Consider the following 18,457-nt stretch of genomic DNA (forward strand, 5'->3'; position numbering starts at 1 on the left):
TATTCATAAAAGGAAACACAACAGGCACGATAAATCCCCCACCATTCTAAGTGCTGAGATTTCTGGCCCAAAGAGGACACATTGAAAGAGAGCAAAGGAAAAAATGCCCCTTATTTTGGTTTATTCTTTAGGAATTGGAGGAAAACAACATAAATAACATGGATAAAGGAAGCTGAGCAATAGGAATGAAAGAGAACAAACTTTTATTTGCTGTTTGAAATTACCCTGGCCTGCTCTCACATTCTTTCTGGGTTCAAAGGCTTAGCAGATTCTTATTGGAAAGTAATCACCTTAAGAATACCTGTTATGTCTGATGTGGTTTTAACAATAGATAGCACAGTGAGGAACACCATAAAAGTACTAAAGATGAATAGAAACCGTTGATAAAGAAGGTATATTTTATAAAGAAAGACCCGGGGAACTGATCTGTGGCTCAGACGTGATATGGTGATAAGTAGAAACAGCAAAATTTAAAAACAATGGTATTCGAAATGAAGGTTTAGGGCTTGGATGATTCAGAGGTTCAACAGACCTAGAGTTCATAGCTTTTGCCAAAGGAGAATGTCAAGACAAGTTTAAAAGCTCTTTATGACAGTCAGTAGAACTATAAATGAGAACTAGAAAGCTTTGATTGTTTATTAGACACCTTCTACCAAGCATGCTTCACTTGGAAGAAGAAAGGAATGAAAGGAGAATAGGCAATAATTACATATATAGGTTGGTAGGCTAGAATGAACACAAGACTTCCTGTTAGGAGACATGTCCTGCCGCTAACTGGTTTTGGGCAAGTCAGTCCCCTTCTCTGAGTCTCAATTTCTTCATCCTTCAAATGAAATTTTAAAAATGGTCTCCCTATTTTACACTTTAGTGTAAGGGTCAATGAAATAATATATTTAAAACATCCTGTAACCTGTTAAAACCCTGTAAGTTCAAGTACTTGTTAGTGTTATTATCCTTGTTCAATGTTTCAGTCATTTGGACTGAATTGATCTAACCTCCAACATCCAGAGAGAGAGCTATGAGTGCTTTCCTGTCTGTTGCACCATTTATTTCTCCAATATCAAATTTGCTGGAATGAGGTGTTTTTTTTTTTCCCATTTCATAGACAGAAACCAAAGTACAGAAAGATTCAAGAGCTTAGCTAAAAGCCAAACAAAATTAGCAAAATCGTGTGCTTTTTTACCTTCCCTGCTCTTATTGTCTATAAGAAAGAACAGCTTCCTTTGACTCCTACAAAGATGGGTCTGAATAAATTTTCTCTTAACAGATGTGGAAGTACATACAATTTTGCAGAGTTCCTGTTAGATTGGTAATAGAGATGGGAATAAATATCAGGAACCCTTGTGTTGCCCATTTTGGGTTGTTTGGGCTAAGTAAATGGGATTCACTCACCACCCTGCAACAGCAGGTCTGCCACTTCGTAGAGACCCCTCTACCCTGAGCTGATTAGTAGCAAAGTACAAATTAGCTCCCTAGTCTATAGAGTCCTGTTGAGGCTTGAAGTTCAGAAAAACCAGAAAGTTAGATGGGCTTCAGCTGGGAGGGAATCAAAGGAGAGTACTGGAGTTACATTGTCCAGTGCCCTCTGCTACACAGTACAGAGAAGATTAACAGGAAATCCCCAACATGGACTTTTAATGGCAATGTGGGATTTACACTTTACCTAATTGGTAATTATTAAGTTAAAATATTTAAATCCTGCCTGTCTGGAGCAAAATAATGCTAAGCCTTGATTCATAAAAAGTTCTTGGGATACATTTCTATTTTAGGAAAGTTCATCTTTGGCTCTTTCTGTTGGAAATGAGGAAAGTGAGATCTCGAATTACCAAGTGAGGTTTTGCCCCAAATTATGATTAACATATGGCATATGTTGGTAGTCTTCAAACCTTCAGCTTGATTATGTCTAGGTCATGAGGCACATGCCTGGAACTGGCTTCATTTATGCCTTTTCATGTAAAAGTACGTAGTTTTGTGTTTAAAAGTTTCAAGATGAACAAAATAAGAGCATTATACTCTGCCAAAGTCTCCATACGCATATTTATTTCTGTATCTGAATGTTTTTTGTTAGTGTATGTCTTTTTTATGTCTTTATTCAAATAACTCTATTTTTTTGGTGGGGATAATGTTAGGGGTAGAGTTGATGTGTGTCTGTCCTTTGGTATCTCTGTGTTTTTTCTTTACCTCTCACCATCATCTTCTTTTCTGCTAGTCTGATTCTCTTCTGTTTCCCCCCTTTCCCTTAATAGTCCATAACCCAGAAAAACTAAAGCATATTTTAGATTATCTGTTACATTTCATTTGGTGCTATGGTGTTTTGACCTAGAAGAGACGATAGATATTCGAATATACCCCTCTCATTTGACAGATGTTGCAGCTTTGCAGTTAACTACTGGCAGAACAGGAACCAGAGCCTAAGTCTCCTGGCTCCCAGAGTTCTATACTAGTTTCACTATTTTTGCTGCTTACAGTTTTATATTTCTTGAAGAAATTTCTGTATTTCTTGCTCTTAAAATTAAAAGCAGGTGAGTAGAACACTTTCTTTTATATTAAAAAAAAAATCCTTATGTAACTTCAGGGAGTCCATGGTCTTGCACAAAATGATATTTTGCACATTCCATTTCCCTCTTATGTGTGTGAGGGTCTCAAAATAGGGTAGGAACACACTGCAAGCATCCCTCCAGTGGAATTCTCTCTTTTTCCTTAAACCTCCAGGAATACACATTCGATGGCTGTGTTGATACCAATAATGCCTCATACTTGTTTAGGGCTTAATGATTTTTAAAGTACTATCCCGTTCATTAATTCACTCAGAAATTTAAGTGCTGACAAGGTGGGCTGTCTTACTTGATCTCTAGAACAGTTCTGTACTCTAGATAGGAATGATATTTTAATTCTATCTGGAGTAGACAACCAAGTCACTAGCAACTAAGACCTACCAACTTTCTCATGGTTGCATAGTTAGTTGCAGACTAACTATGGAATAAGACTTCTACTTTGTAAACCATATACAAAGTAATATTTCTAGTTAATATGATAATTTCATTAACAAATCAATTAAATTATTTGTGCTCCATGAAAACAAACAGAACTAGATTCTCTGTAAAGTCACATCTTAGAGCTTTCCCTAAGAACAATGTACTATATTAAGTAACCACAAGAAGCATCAAGAAACAAATGCCAATTTTCTTACAACTTTATTAAAAACTGTAATTGGCCTGGTTATTCTATATTATGCATTAAATATCTTTTCCCTATTCACCCGTTCCCCTGCAAAAAATTTTCACATCTATCTATTGGAGAAGTATGTGCTGTCTTTCAATATTTGAGGATAACACTCGACTCATCTATTCTTTTATTACATGTACTTCGATTTTATTTGCTGGAGAGATGGTCTGTTTTTCCTTCTGACAACTGAGTACATATGAAGTTTTAATGGAAAATGTGTACATTTCATCTCCCAAAGTCTAATAGCTATTTTTAAAATAAGGCCAACACAGATTGTCTGAATTGGCTTTGATTTTCTATGAAGGTTCATGATTAAGCTTGTCATAATAGGGTTGTTGAGGTTTTTAATTCTTAAAAATAACAACACATTAAATGTATCAAGAAGGGAGTGCTAAACTCTGCCAATTAAAATAAGTACCAGATTTTTAAGTTTATTTGCAAACAGATAAAAAGTAAGTAAACTCTGTTGTGCCATTACTAGCATTTGGTGTTTTTGTTTTTTTTTTCCTGATAATTTTCTTACCATGGTGCATTCTAAAGCTATAGGGCTGTTTTACGGATCACACAGCAAGAAGACATTTGGTGTAATAAGGCCTGAAAACATGGCAGTTCTAATTTTCAATAATCACATATTTTAAAGCTGGATTATTTTAACATGACACAAACATTTGAAAAACATTTGCAGGGTTTTTCTTTAGCATTTTAGAGGTTTGTTCCCCAGTTTCTTACCTGTTGGATATTTCCAGCTGTTGCCGTAATTTTCATCTTCTACATGTTTTCTCTCTTCATTTCCACAATTATTTTTCTAAGTTTATTTCTCTGTCTAAAGATCACATGTTTGCCGTTTCTCAGTCACAACATTCCCTCTCCCTTCTTGGCTTATTTATCCACCAAACAATCTGTAGCCGCATTTCAGAAGCTGCTCCCTGATGTCGAAATTATCACACAGATGACTGAGCTCTGGAATCCAGTAGGATCTGAGGCTACTAAAGAGCCAGAAGGGAGGAGTCAGAAATTTAAACAGCAGTGATATTAGATGGAGCTGTTTAAAAGATATGTTCAAATGTCACTTTTAGTCCTCTTGTAGAGATATAACATATGAGTGCATTTTGAAAATCTGTGGCATTTTCTGGCATATATTTGTACACACACATATATACACATACATATGTACTTAAAACATATTTTATGTATACATAAAATACATATATGTACTTAAAAAGTTACTTTTCCAAAATCAGACATTAGAATTAATTATTTCTGTAAAATTGCTAATTGTTAATTGTTAATGATTGTTCTTAGAGAATTGATATCATTTAAGACATGAGATGAGTTTTATATTTGATTTTGCTATAATTTATGAGGTGAATAAAAATAATTTTAAAATTAACCCCAAATTCCCTAGGAAATTATGGCTTATTATGTAAGGTTTTTATCAACCACTTTGAAATTTACAGCTGAGCTGCCTAAATAAAAGTGGGGACTGAACAGCCTTTTTCTGTATTGAATACAAGAAGGGGGCTGGCTATTCAGCATTGTTACAAAGACTGAAAAAGTGAGATTTAGATTAAATATAAGAAATATTTATTTTTAATGAGAATGTTTGAAGGCTTCGAGAAAGAAGGTTGTAGAATATCAAGTGTGCTTGAAGATATTTTTGATCTCACTTTTGGATAGGCTAGTGACATTTTGAAATATTTCTTTACCGAAGGATTCAATGATAGAGCTCCAAATTTTAGAACAAAGCCATGCAAATCAATTGTTTCCCTACCCAATACTCCATACTAACTAATAAAAACTCAAAATTCTCAGCAGTCAATAACATTGGAATTCTGTATCTGTGTTCTGTAGACCTTTGCTAGGCTGGGTGGAGAGGCGGCAGGGTGGAATGGGTGTGCACTGCATAGGTGGAAGCCAGTCTTCTCTGTAAGAACTTGAAGAGCAAATGTGGTCAAAGTAGCTCAGGACTTTCTTCCTAACCCAGTTAGTTACCTTTTAGTGGTAGTCCTATTACTTACTTACCTGTTTTTACTTGAAGTGTTGAGATCTGCAAATTTGGAAGACTGGAGGGCTATTGAAAAACATTAAATATCTTTTCCACACATAAAATACTGTCAAACGCTAGCATTGGCCACTGGGTTGGTGGATACTAAGAAGTCATTTTAGTTGTCTGTGATGTTGGTGAAGATTTTGAGAGGCAGCCTCAGTTGGACAGAACTGACTCTGAACCTAGATTCTCCCATGTTACCTTGCTGGTCACCTTGAGCTTCTGTTTGAGCTTTTGATTTCTTTTTTTTTAATAAGGTGAATATATTGTCATCTATCTGGCAGGATTAGTTTGAAGCTTAATGATAGCACATAGTCAATATTCAGTAAGTGGTAGTTATTATTGTTTTTTAGAATTTCCCTTAATAGAAGTATATAATCTAGATTAACCAAAGAAAATCTGAAATGAGCATGAGAAATTGAGAAATAGTAAAAACAGAATCATTTTTTTTAATTTTTAAGGGGATATCTGGTATAATCCTTAGCAAAGAATAGGGTTTTGTTTGCCTCAGTTAAAATTCACTGTTTTAATTACAAAAGTTAGTTTATAGGCTAATAGCCTTGGACAGTAGGCAAAGTAGTTGATAAAAGTACCTAAAGAAGGAACTAAGTCTCTTATTTCTCCTGTTTCTCCAGAGCCCTTGCAGCCTCAATATTTTTTCTCTCATTATATACTTTATATTTAGTTATATATATTTTAGTTATAAACCACATTTTGTTTTCAATCTGATATACCATGGTAAGTGTAAACTGAAAACATCTGGTGATTTTTTGAGCCCATACCAATTTAGGGAAAATCAAGATTGAGGTGCATCTTAAAAAATATAAATATTATAACTCTGCGTCCCAGCCACCTGTGTTATAATTGATAGACTATACCAGAACCTTGTTAAAGAAAGGTTTTCTGTATTTCCTCATCTTTTGCAGCTGTCTTTACTTCTGTCAAGGACTCTTGACTTCTCATTATATGCATTTTTAAAAAAGCTGTTATGATTAACTTGCTGGAATTAATTTTTTTTTTTTCATTAGATTTCCATTGATCCTTAGTGTGCTACCTTAAGACCTGGGAGAGAGGGGCTGCTATACTAGATCTTGTTCTTAGAGGATCCATACATCACGAATGTTAAAAAACAATGTGTCATTTGGTATTCAGCACTCAGCACTGGCAGACTGTAATTTGTAATCCAAATATGTAATGATTAACACCAATCAGGTTCCAGATACACTTCTCTCCATCACTTGCCCTAGCCCCTTGAAACAAAAGGTGATAATGTCTGAATGTCATGAAGGTTATGGGCTGTTGATGTTGATTATGGACATTGCTTTGAAGTATGGGAGGGATTTGAGTGGCAGAAGTTCTTAGGTGACTGAAAAGACAAATTAATTGACTTAGCATAAATGCAATAGATTCTTCCAGTAATGAACTGTCATTTCCCAGTACTGCTAACTCACTGTTTTCTTATTTCTCTTTGTATTTCAATTTGTTGTTTTACTCAGAAATTAGGGTGATATTTTTAACAGTGGTCCACGACAGCTGATAAATATTTTGCCATATCCAACAACTCATGTTGCTCTTGAGTTTTATATATGAAAGTAGAATATGCGATGTCAGTTGTTGACATGGGCAATAGATGAGCCTTGAACCTTAGAATTGTGCATAGTCCTATTTTTGTAAAAATATACAATAGCATTTAATTAGTTTTTTAAAAGAGTATATAAGTTTCAACTTTATTATAATAATTTTACTTAAAACTTGGTGTTTGTTAATTATAATTTATATATTGCTTTCAACTTTATAGATAATTGAAAGCAGTTTAGAAAGAAGATAATTGAAAACATGCAGAAAATTTTAATTTTTGATTTTTCACATTAAATATTTATTTTTTCATGGCAAGAGCTTCAAAGTTTATATACTTTTAATAAGTTATATTTTATTTTTAATCCTTTAGATCATTACTGGCAATATAATACAAATTATGAGGAAAGCTTATTCATAACAACTTAACTGATTTTGATGAAGTTAAGGTAAGAAAAATGTTATGGAATATATTATAATTTATGAATTATGTATGTCTTTATTTTATTATTCATCCATACATTGCTGGCTCATCGTTATATCTAGACACGTGTAAAAATTTTAAATTCAATAGTCTTTGATATTTTATCAACTTTTAGTCATATAAAAATCATAGCTTTCTACACATTTTTTGTTTTGTCAAGGTATATGGATTAAACATTTTATTTAATATATTATTTTATTAATTTCAAATTTTTAGAGATATGGTATGAGCTTTCATTTATCCTCTTGTCCTAAACCCTGCAAATATTAGGCATGAATTTGCTTAGAAGTATCTTATTCATTTATTTTAGAGTTCATTTATTTTAAAGTAAATATTTTTATTTCAAATGTAAGAACATTTTTAAGACCTTGGGAAATGGAATGAGGGGGAAAATCTTAATATCACCTCTGTAATACAATCAATTTTAGCATTTTAAAGAATTACCAAAATATGTCTTAAATCTATCCCTTTCTCTCCATTGCTGTACTACTCACCCTAGTCCAAGTCATCATCATTTCTCATCAGGACTAAAGCAATAGTATAGTACTTGTCTCCCTACATTTTCTTTTACCTCCTTACAATCATTTCTCCACATTGTATCAGAGTGAATTTTGAGAAAATATAAATTAGGTCACTTCTTTACATAACACCTTCGACACTAATTGCAATTGTAATAAAATCAGAATTTTTTACTGTTGTTTACAAAGTCTTATATGATGTAGGTCCTGTCTGCGTCTCAACTTTATCTCATTTCCATTCCTCACAATCCAGCAAGTTCTTCCCAATTCTAATTTTAAGGAAAAGTTTTAATAGAGGACTGATGTCTTCTTCACTACAGGAAGATTTCTGTAAGCTGGTGGCTAGCATGATTTTTAAATGGCAGCTAAAGTTATCCTTTATTTTTTGACAATGCCTACTTTAATACCAATCTTATTATAGGATCCTATCTTCTCCTACCTCTCTTTGATGATGGCCAATCATGTTTGGATGGGGGAGGGTGGAAGTAGGGGTAAAAATTGGTAACAAATCAGGAGATATTTCAAAGATACTACTCTTTTAACAATATCTATTTTACGGATAGAGCATAATTTAACATAATTTAAGTTTCCTATTGATGGTCTTCTCCACCCACCATTACAGACCATGACATATTATAAACAACCTTATTTGTGGCTAAATATTAGCCCACATTCATTTCTAGGAATTATCCTAAGGTAGTAACAGTCTGTGACACAGTGTTTGAGCATGTTGGATATATTCTCATATTCAGACCTAATCAGTGTCCTATGATGTATAGCAGACAAATATGTGAAAGCATAAAAATCTCCAAAAGAATTTTTTACTAGACTCATTTGGAATGTTGGGGTTAATTAATTCCAAATTCTATTCCTTTCATCTCTGTTATCCTTGGGCATTCCTCAAAATGCAAGCCCTGCCAGGTACCCTCTTACCCATTCCATTCAGAGCTTCAAGGGTGTTTCTCAGAGAACATAAACATTCATTCGATCCTCAGTCAAGGATTCCGTATTTATGAATTCACCTACTCACTAAAATGTATTTGTAATCCCCAAATCAATACACATAGTGCTTTTAGGGTCATTTGAGGACATGCACAGACTGGTGAAAAATTTGAATCACCTATGTGCATGTTTCTGGTTGAGGTCAAACAAGGCAACTCTTTTGCCTTCCTGTATCGTCTCTCACACCATAAACGAGTATCTTTTTTATTGTCTATTTAGTGCAATATTTTTCACATTGTTGTGCCTTTTGTTGGTGATTTTACCTTTTAAAATCGTCTCCCAAGTGTAGTGAAGTGCTGTCTAATGTTCTTAAGTACAAGAAGGCTGTGATGTACCTTGCAGAGAAAATATATGTTAGATAAGCTTCATTCAGGCATGAGTGATACTGCTGTTGTTGTGAGTATATTAAATAAGGTATCTTTGAACAGAAATACTCAAACAAAGTTATGTCTTGATTGGTTGATGAAAATGTGACTACACGCTCACAGGAACCTAATCCTGTATTTCTCTTAGGATCAGTGCTTCAGTATTCACTCATTCAGGGTTTGTGGCAACTTTATAGAACATAACTACCACAAGTAATGAGACTAGGCTTCACTTGTCTGTCTGTCTGTCTGTCTATCTATCTATCTATCTATCTATCTATCTATCAATCATCTACCATCTACTTACCTACCTAATCTACTTAACCTACATTACTCTACCTACCTACCCTACCTACTCTACCTACCCTACCTAACTTACCTAACCTATCTGCCTACCTACCTATTTCTAGATCCCCATTGCCATTTCAGACCATTTCTTTTCGAGCTTTGTGGCATTTCAGTCCATTTGGGTGTGCCCCTCTAACCTTTTACTTTGTTGTCATTTTCTGATCCAGTTCATTATCTCCTCTCTCACCCCTGATCTTAAACACTAATGTAGTTGAATTTATCAGTCCTTAGCACTTTTTTTGTATCCAATTTAACATATTCTTCCTCATCCTGAGGTCATGAAGATATTCTAAAAGCTTTTCAGTTTTGACATTCATATTTAGGTTTATAATATCTACTTGGAATTGATTTTTTTATGGTATAAGGTAGAAGAACAGTTTTATTTTGTTCTTAGATATATTTGATTATCTCCAAATCATTTATTTAAAAGGCAGTCAGTCTTCCTTCCCCTCTGCTACTTCACAGTGCCATCTGTCATTTATCAAAAGTCTGTGTATGCGTATGTCTATTTCTGGCTTTCTATATTGCTCTGTCTTTTCAATCACCCTTGTGTTGATATCTCATTATGTTAATTACTATACTTTATTAGTTTTGATATCCTAGAATAAGTCCTCCCAGTTTCTTCTTGCCTCTTCAAGTATCATAGCTCTTCTCTTTTTAATTGCTTTTTCAAATTTTAATTTATTTGGGTGACATTGGTTAATAAGATTATGTAAGTTTCAAGTGTACAGTAATATAAAACATCATTTTTATATTGCGTTATGTGCTTGTCACCCAAAGTTTAGTTTTCTAACACTGACAGGGACTGAAACTGAGGGTAGCGAGTGTGATTAAATATCTACAAGAAAATAAAAAGGCATTATTAAAGCTTTATATAAAACAGGGATAAAAGAGGATTAGGCGCCACCTACTGGAAACAAAATGAAAATTTCCTTCTTTACAGCAGGCCAAAAGAGAGAGACCTTTATATAATAAATCTTCTTTCTGGAAGAAAGCAGAATACATTTCTATTGATACCCAGGCAGAGAAATAATTCATTACATACCATGAAAACCAAGGTGACAAGCCATCTCAGAAAGAAAGAGAAATAATCTCCAGAAAATAAACTTACAGACATAGAAATATACAACTTAAATGACAGAGAATTGAGGACGGCACTTCTGAAAAAACTCCGTGAGTTCCAAAATGAGTCATATCAACAATTTCAGGAATTGAAAAAACACCTAGATGAGCAGAGCAAGGAGATTGAAACCCTCAAAAAGAACAGAATAGATCTTCTGGAGATAAAAAACACACTGCGAGAGTTGAAAAATGAAATAGCGAGCTTGGGAAATAAGAGTCAACCAAATGGAGGAAAGGATCAGTGATAGTGAAGACAGAAATCTAGAAATAAATCAGAAGGAGGAAGAGAGAAACTGAAGAATGAAAAATAATGAACGAGAAATACAAGAACGAGCTGATATCATCAGGAGAGGAAACATAAGAATGGCCATTATCGAAGGTGAGGAAAAGGAGCAGGGACTAGAAAGCATTTTCAGACAAACGGTTAACGAGAATTACCCAAATCTAAGGAATGAGCTGGAGCTTGGAACTCAAGAACTCAGCAGAACGCCCAATTATCTCAACCCAAAAAGGCCTTCACCAAGACACACTGTATTAAAATTATCAAAAATCAACGACAAAGACAGAATTTTCGGGGCAGCCAGGGAGAAGAAAACTGTAACTAATAATGGAAAACCCATTAGATTATCCTCGGACTTCTCAGTGGAAACCTTATAAGACAGAAAGGAGTGGAATAATATATTTAAAATATTAAGTGAAAGGAACTACCAGCCTAGAATAATGAATCTAGCGAAGCTTTCCTTTAGATATGAAGGAGAAATTAAGACCTTTCCAGATACACAAAAATTGAGGGAATTCTCCATTATGAGGCCTGACTACAGGAAATACTGAAAGGGGTCAGCTCACCTAAAACGAATGACAAGCTCCCACCCCAAAACAACAACAAAAAACCCAATTAGGAGTAAGGCGACTATCAGGCAAATAGAAGCAGAGGAGTGCAACCATTCCTGAGAATAGGGCATTATAAGCTTAAATAATAAGAAGAGAATTGCTATAGCAAGGTAGTAACGTATTCTTCATTTCAGACTGGTTCCCTTTATAATTTCCATTTCCATTTTTATGTTTTTTGTCTCTTTGTTGAAGTTCTCTACACTTCCCCAAAGTTAATTGAGCATCTTTATAACCAACATTTAAACTCTGCATCTGTTAGATTACTTGACTCCATTATATCTAGATCTCTGTTCTCTTCTCTCATATGGTTTCTGCATCTTTGTGTTCCCATTTTGGCTGCCTTTCTGTGTCTGTTTCTATGTACTAAGCAAAGCTCCTAAGTCTCCTGGTTTTATTAGTGTAGATTTGTGAAGTAGGTGTCCAGTGGCACAGTCCTGAGAGGGGTTCAGCTGCAGGCCAGATTTAGCCCAAACCTCTGTCCCTCTGTGGCCACCTGTTAAGATTTAGCAAGAAATCCACAGATGCTGTACTTATTGTTCCCTCAAAAGGCCATACCAGAAACTGAGGCCAGCTGCCTCCATTGTGAATCTAGGTACTGCTCAGCAGGGAGCACCTGACTCACTGAGGCTATACCTGGATGTGGCTTGAGTGGGGCTGTGAGTTGGGGTAGGCGGGGTTTCAGGGAATCCTCTGGGCAGAGTGACCTCTTTTATCCAGTTTGATGATGTCAGGGTGATGGTTTCTCTGTGTCCGTGCACTGAGAGGGGGGAAGGCTCAACAGGGAACAATGGATACCGCTGGGACTTCTGTACTGAGCGAGTCTCGCGTAGGCCCTCATTTTGACAATGTCTCCCTGTAAGTCCCTGGTGCCCTCTTTGTGCAGCCGAATGGCCACTGGTGCTTAGGGTGAGCAGGTCCATCACCGTGAAAATCCGCTCATAGATACACCCCTTTAAGAAGCATCTGCCACTGCTGCAGCCTCTGTCTCATTCAGCCATTCAGGACTGGGCAGCCCCATGTCCTTGCCCCGTCCTGTCCTACTTTCTACTGTTGCAGGGTGATTTCCTGGACTTCTCCCTACTTGTATGGCTTGTTCATCTAGATCCCAGGTGATTTTTCCTTACTGCTGCTCTTTATTACTGTCACAACTTTGATTTGGTCACCAGAGGGATGAACAGAGCCTCTATACTTGTTCATCTACGCCATTTTTTTTGGAGTCCCAATATTAACTTTTATAAAATACATTGTCTGTCATTGTTAAGATAATTTTTTTCTCTATTCTGTTATTGTGGTTAATAATATTAATAGATATTCTATTTCTGAATTGACTTTCTGTGTACTAATATTTTGTTTAGGGTGTTTGCATTTATGTTTTTCAATGAGCTTACCTGTAAGTTCTTCTTTTTCTTACTGTTAGTGGATTTGGTATCAGAGTTACGCTAGCCTCATAAAATGAGTTAGAGGAAATACTTTTTTAAAAAAATCTCTGAAAGAATCTGGATGTTCTCCCTTGAATGTTTGTAGAACCTGATGGTGAAGTCATCTGGGCCTATAGTTTTCTTTGTGGAAAGATTTTTGGGAAAAACAGAATGTTCATAGTGTGAGTTATTTATTTTTGGCTGCATTTGATAGATAAGATATGATAAGAAAGAGATGGGCTTAAGAAAGAAGTGGCTGATTTACAAACAGAAAAATAATTTCTTAATTTGAAAGAAAATGAAGACAGTGCAGAAATTTAGAACTTGCAGGTTTGGAAGATGCAAGTGATTCTCATCTCATAGCATAAAAGATAAAACTAAGGCTTTTAAATGATAAGGTCTGATTAAAAATGCTTAGTTTATAAAGCAAGGATCATATCAAGGATGTGAACATACACTCATTGTTGAAAACTTACGTGTGGATTAGAGTGATGTTTATTAAGTTCTTTTTAGTTTGACAAAGTGATCAAGGAAAAGAGACTAAGGGTGTGTTTCCACAGAAGCTTGATAGGCTCAAGTACCTGAAGGAACTCTAATGAGGGAGGATTGTTTTGAAAAGAGTTGTGTGTATGGCTATTGATTTAGGGAGCTGATTAAAAAAATAAATAAAAAATGAAGTATGTTTTTGAGAAAAAAATTGCACTTTAAAAGTATCACCAGCTTTGATTAAAGGAGTTGGCAGCTGTTGGCTCCAGTGTTCTTTGGAAGTCCCCCAAGGAGGGCTTATCTTCCAATGACCTCTTCAGTCTGACCAAGAATAACTGAAAAGGAATATCCTGCCAGAGGGCAGAACCAAGGGCCACAGTGAACGATGGATTAGGAAGTCACTCCTGGGAAGTGAAAAAAGATCTATTCAAGAAATATAACCCACCTCAGAATAAGAACCCCTTGTAATTGTCTACCTAATGATATTTTAGAATTCTAACTCCCAGTTTTCTCCCTTCCAAGTGGGGGTATTAATGTAATTATCCTGACCCCATTTCACTATTGTATATATATTGAGTGAGAGGGAACAGATAATGTGTATTATTAGTTCATAAGATATTTAGGTTAAAATGAACCTTATCTAGACCTGATATAGTGATGAACATATATCGTTCAGAGATCTTGGACTTTGAGCTCAAAGCAGGGACTGTGTGGGACTTGAGGTTTTCTCCCTTGGGGATAAGGTAAGTATATTTGTATGTGACAGGGTAGGAGCACTAAATATTTAATAATAAGGGTGGGCTGTGACAGATTTTTTATTATTCATGAAATTTGGTGCCTCTCCTTACAAGAGGATTGTACTTGAAATGTCAGCAGATGACATGTTGCTTCCTGGTGAAAGATTTGAGGTCAGCATGTGCTTGGCCATACTCTCTTTCTTTTCTCTTATGACAAGTGTTCATGTTTCAGCTAATGGCTTATCCGTCAGTGTTGGTCTCACAACAAAGAAGATATAGGTCAGTACTGCAGCTGACCTACAGTGAACATAGAAGGAAAGCAATAAACAAACGTTCATGGTTTTAAGCCATTGGGATTTTGGAATCACTCGTTATTGCCTCATAACCTAGCTTCCATGACTAATACAACTAAAACAACCATGTTTAAAGAGATAAAATACAAGCCTAAAAATATATGCAGGGAAAGGAAATTATAAAAAGGAGCAGAAAAATATTTGAAAAAGAACCAAATAGAACTTCTAGAAATGATGAATAACCTAATAAAAATTCAGTTGAAGGGTTTGACAGAAGGTTGAGCAAAGCTAAAGAGAATTTAGTGAACTAGAGGGTACATCAGAAGATATCATCCAGAATGCTTTGAAGAGAGACAAATGGAAAATATGGAAGAGAAAGTAAGATGTATGGTGGGTAGAGTAAGAGGACTTATTCATTTAATTGGAGTTATATGAGGAAAGGAAAGAGAATGGGGCAGAGGCATTATCTGAAGATGCAAGGACTAAAAATATTTTAGAATATATTAAAGAAGTTCAATAATCCCAAGCAGAATAAGTAAATCCAGCCAAGACACATTAAAAACTATAACAAATGATAGACAAAGAAAAAAAATCTCAGAAGCACTAGAGGAAAAGAGTAATTACTTTCAAAGGAACAACAGTTGGATTAATAGTTGGCTTCCTAATAGCAGCAATGAAAACCAGGTGACAGTGGAATGGTAGATATCTTTAAAGGGCTGACATAAAATATCTGTCAATCTAGAACTTATATTAAACAAAAATAATTTTCAAGACTGAGGGCAGAAGAAAGACTTTCTCAGACACACAAAAACTGAGAGTTCATCTATGGATAATGATCACTCTAGGAAATGCTAAGGGAATTTCAGACAGAAAGAAAGTGATTCCAGAGGGAAGATCTGAGATGCAAGATGGAAAAAAGATCAAAGAAGGGTGGCAGACATATGGCTAAATCTAAACAAACACTGATTGTATAAAATAGCAATAATAATGTCTCAGTAGGGTTAAAAAATTAAAATATACAACATAACCATAACCATAATATAATCCAGGAGGGGGATAATGCATTTTAAATGATCCTCATATCTCCTAAGGATTGGATAAAAATATTCCTTGACTTTAGTTTTGATGAATTAAATATGCATGTGGTAATTTCTGGGATAACTACAAAAGAAAATAGTACATTATTTCCAAACCAGTATATGAAGAAAAAGGGATTCCTTACAAGCTGAGGGTTATTGAAACAGCAAGGATTACCTGAAATTTTCTGGATTTGGCAACTAGGTTGATACTATTCTTAACTGAAATAGAGAACAAGAGGAAGAGATAGTGTGGAAGATGGTGAGTTTAGTGTGGGACAAGTTGAATTTGAGGTACTTGAGACACAGCCATCTGGGGACAGGAGGCAGCTAATAAATGTCCTCAGAGAGGTCAAGGCCAAAGCAATGGATTTTGGTTTTTTGAATTTATTTGTTTGTTTGTTTTTGGTAGCTTCTCTTTAAGCTAAAGTTACTCTTAGTTCTTTCTGAACTTATGAATTTACCTAACTATTTTGAGGTTATCTTAACTATATTATCTTGATATACATTTTTAACAAGTTTCTCAGATATTCTGAGGAAAATTGTAGAATCGATGCCTCTGGAAGCCTAAAAATAAGGTGCCTTTCCATTCTAAGATGTTTAGGTTTGTCCTTTGTCCTTTATCCAAAAGACTAGACTTCTCCAGGTGTAAGAAAAAGGCATTTATGTATGTATGTATGTATGTATGTATGTATGTATGTATGTATGTATGTGTATGTATGTATGTATGTATTTGGTGGTGGTGGTTCTTTGCTCTTCTCTGCCATCTGGTGGCATATAAGGGGAACATTACATTTGGAAGGAAAATAAGGAATTTGAGCTGTTTTGAAATATGTAACTCACCAAAGAAAAGCAGTATATGATTGTGTGTATTTGTGATTCTAAATTTTGAAACCACCAAGTCACAGCGGTAGTTTTAAGACACAGAAGCTTGTCTCTCTGTGGCATTTTCTGGATTCTTTACCCACTCTTCTCTTAAATCTTGTGTCCTGCTTCAACATCTGGCATTTCAATCTCATATGTAGTGCTAAGTAAACTGAGTAATCAAAGTTGAAAATTTCTTTCTCTTAATTAAATAAGTTTAGACTTTATGACCTGTACAAATGTGTGGTCTTTTTTAGCTCCCACCTGGGCACATTCTCTTTTTTTGTCTCCTAATAGGTAGAGCCCCCAAAGATATCCATGTTCTAATCCCCAGACCTATGAACGTGTTACCTTAGATGGCAAAACATACTTTATAGATATGCTTAAGAAGGTTAAGGATCTTGAGATAGTATTTTGGATTATCCAGGTAGGTACAATCTAACCTTATAAACCCCTTTTCTGGTTGCAGTCAGAGGGAGAGAAAAGAGAGGCTGAGAGAAAAATAGAAAGAAAGATGGTACAATGAAAGAAAGAGCAGGAGAAATTTGAAGTATGAGAATAACTGTACTTATGTTGCTGGCTTTGAAGGTGGAAGAAATGGGCCCTGAGCCAAGGAATGTGAGCAGCCTCTAGAAAGACAGTTTTCCCTCTAGAGCCCCCAGAAAAGAATGCAGCCCTGATGACACCTTGATTTTAGCCCAATAACTTCTCACCTACAAAACTGTAAGGTAATGAATTTGTGTTGTTTTAAGCCACTTGTTTTGAGGTAATTCGTTTTGGAAATGATTGAAAACTAACATAAGCCTCCATCCTACGTTTTGGTTAGAATTGGGTCTAGAAGCCCAGGTAGGAAGGAGTGCAAAGCTAGCTTGAATTTGGGCTAGTGGAAAACCTAGAGAACTGGAGGTAGGCTGGCAATAAACTAGATTTTCTAGCAAATTTAATGTTGTTCCTCTTTTTTCAGGTTATATTGTCACCCTTCCAGTGCTCATTTACTCTTTTCTGGAAGTTTTATTATTATTATTTTTTATTTTCACCTTTCTCTTTTCTTTCAGGGTATGTTGTAGCTTCCTTTTTTTCACTTTTTCCTTCTTCTCTTCTTGCCCAAAGGCAAGAACTGATTAAATTATATTACAAATATTAATTGAGTGCCTATCATGAGGGATAGTTCACAGTTCCAGACATTGAAAGTTCATCATTTAGTAGGGGAACAGACAAGTTAACAAATACTGCCTGAAAACAAAATCTGCCTGATAAAAGCAGTAATAGGGGTAACCACAAGATACGTGTATATGTGACAGAGGCACTAACCTAGCCAATGAATTCAGGGGGCTGACTGATCCTTTACGTTCATTATCACAGATCTTAAATGGGAATTCAAAATTTCCTGGAAATCCAACTAAATTTTCCAGCAATCTTATATTTATTCTCCCACTTCCAGAAGCAGGTATTGCTTATCTTCTCTCTTTACCAGCCTTCTTCATTCCTTCTTTTTTTTTTAGGCAAGGCAACCCTTGGTTGACCTCACAGATTGCAAAGACTTGTCAGCTTACAAGCCTGTATTTTTTAATTTTTAAATTTTTTACGCCTACAGTACCTGTTCTTCCTAGGTGGTCTCTCATCCAAGTACTAACCAGGCCCAACTCTGCTTAGCTTCCGAGATCAGACGAGATTGGGCTTGTTCAAGGTGACATGGCTGTAGATTTTAATTCCTTCTGGTGGTGGTTTAAAATTTGTCCACCAATTCTTTGATAATCTTTCCGGATGAAGCCAATTGCTATGTCAAAGTACCTCTAGGGAGCACGACATGTGTTAAGGAAATGAGGCTAGCTGCCAAAAGCCATGTGAGTGATTCAAGAAATAGGAGAGGAAGGGAAGCCCCAATGCTTTTTATGACCTAGTTTCAGAAGTCATACAGTCACTTCTTTTTACCAGTAATGAGATAAATGAGAAATCAAGTGTCACCTGATAGGATGCAATATCACTGGAGTGTTATTCCTGCCAAA

At 35.4% G+C, this 18,457-nt stretch overlaps 1 protein-coding gene and 1 pseudogene across 14 annotated transcripts in view; one reads left to right on the plus strand and one right to left on the minus strand.

Moving 5' to 3' along the window:
- Nucleotides 1-18,457, plus strand: part of KLHL3 (kelch like family member 3) — a 228,709-nt gene that overhangs the window by 70,400 nt on the left and 139,852 nt on the right. For 12 of the 14 annotated variants that reach the window (XM_016160622.2, XM_016160625.2, XM_016160623.2 and 9 more), the window contains one exon: nt 7,221-7,296. The exons of the other annotated variants lie outside the window; for them this stretch is intronic. In XM_016160622.2, coding sequence (XP_016016108.1) covers nt 7,286-7,296 — 11 coding nt within the window. In that variant the 5' untranslated portion in view covers nt 7,221-7,285. The remainder of the gene's footprint in view (nt 1-7,220; nt 7,297-18,457) is intronic. 14 annotated transcript variants of the gene reach the window in all.
- On the minus strand, nt 18,037-18,155 carry LOC118606311 (annotated as a pseudogene).

The sequence above is a fragment of the Rousettus aegyptiacus genome, unplaced genomic scaffold (assembly GCF_014176215.1).
Source record: "Rousettus aegyptiacus isolate mRouAeg1 unplaced genomic scaffold, mRouAeg1.p scaffold_m13_p_7, whole genome shotgun sequence".
Taxonomy (NCBI): Eukaryota; Metazoa; Chordata; class Mammalia; order Chiroptera; family Pteropodidae; genus Rousettus; species Rousettus aegyptiacus.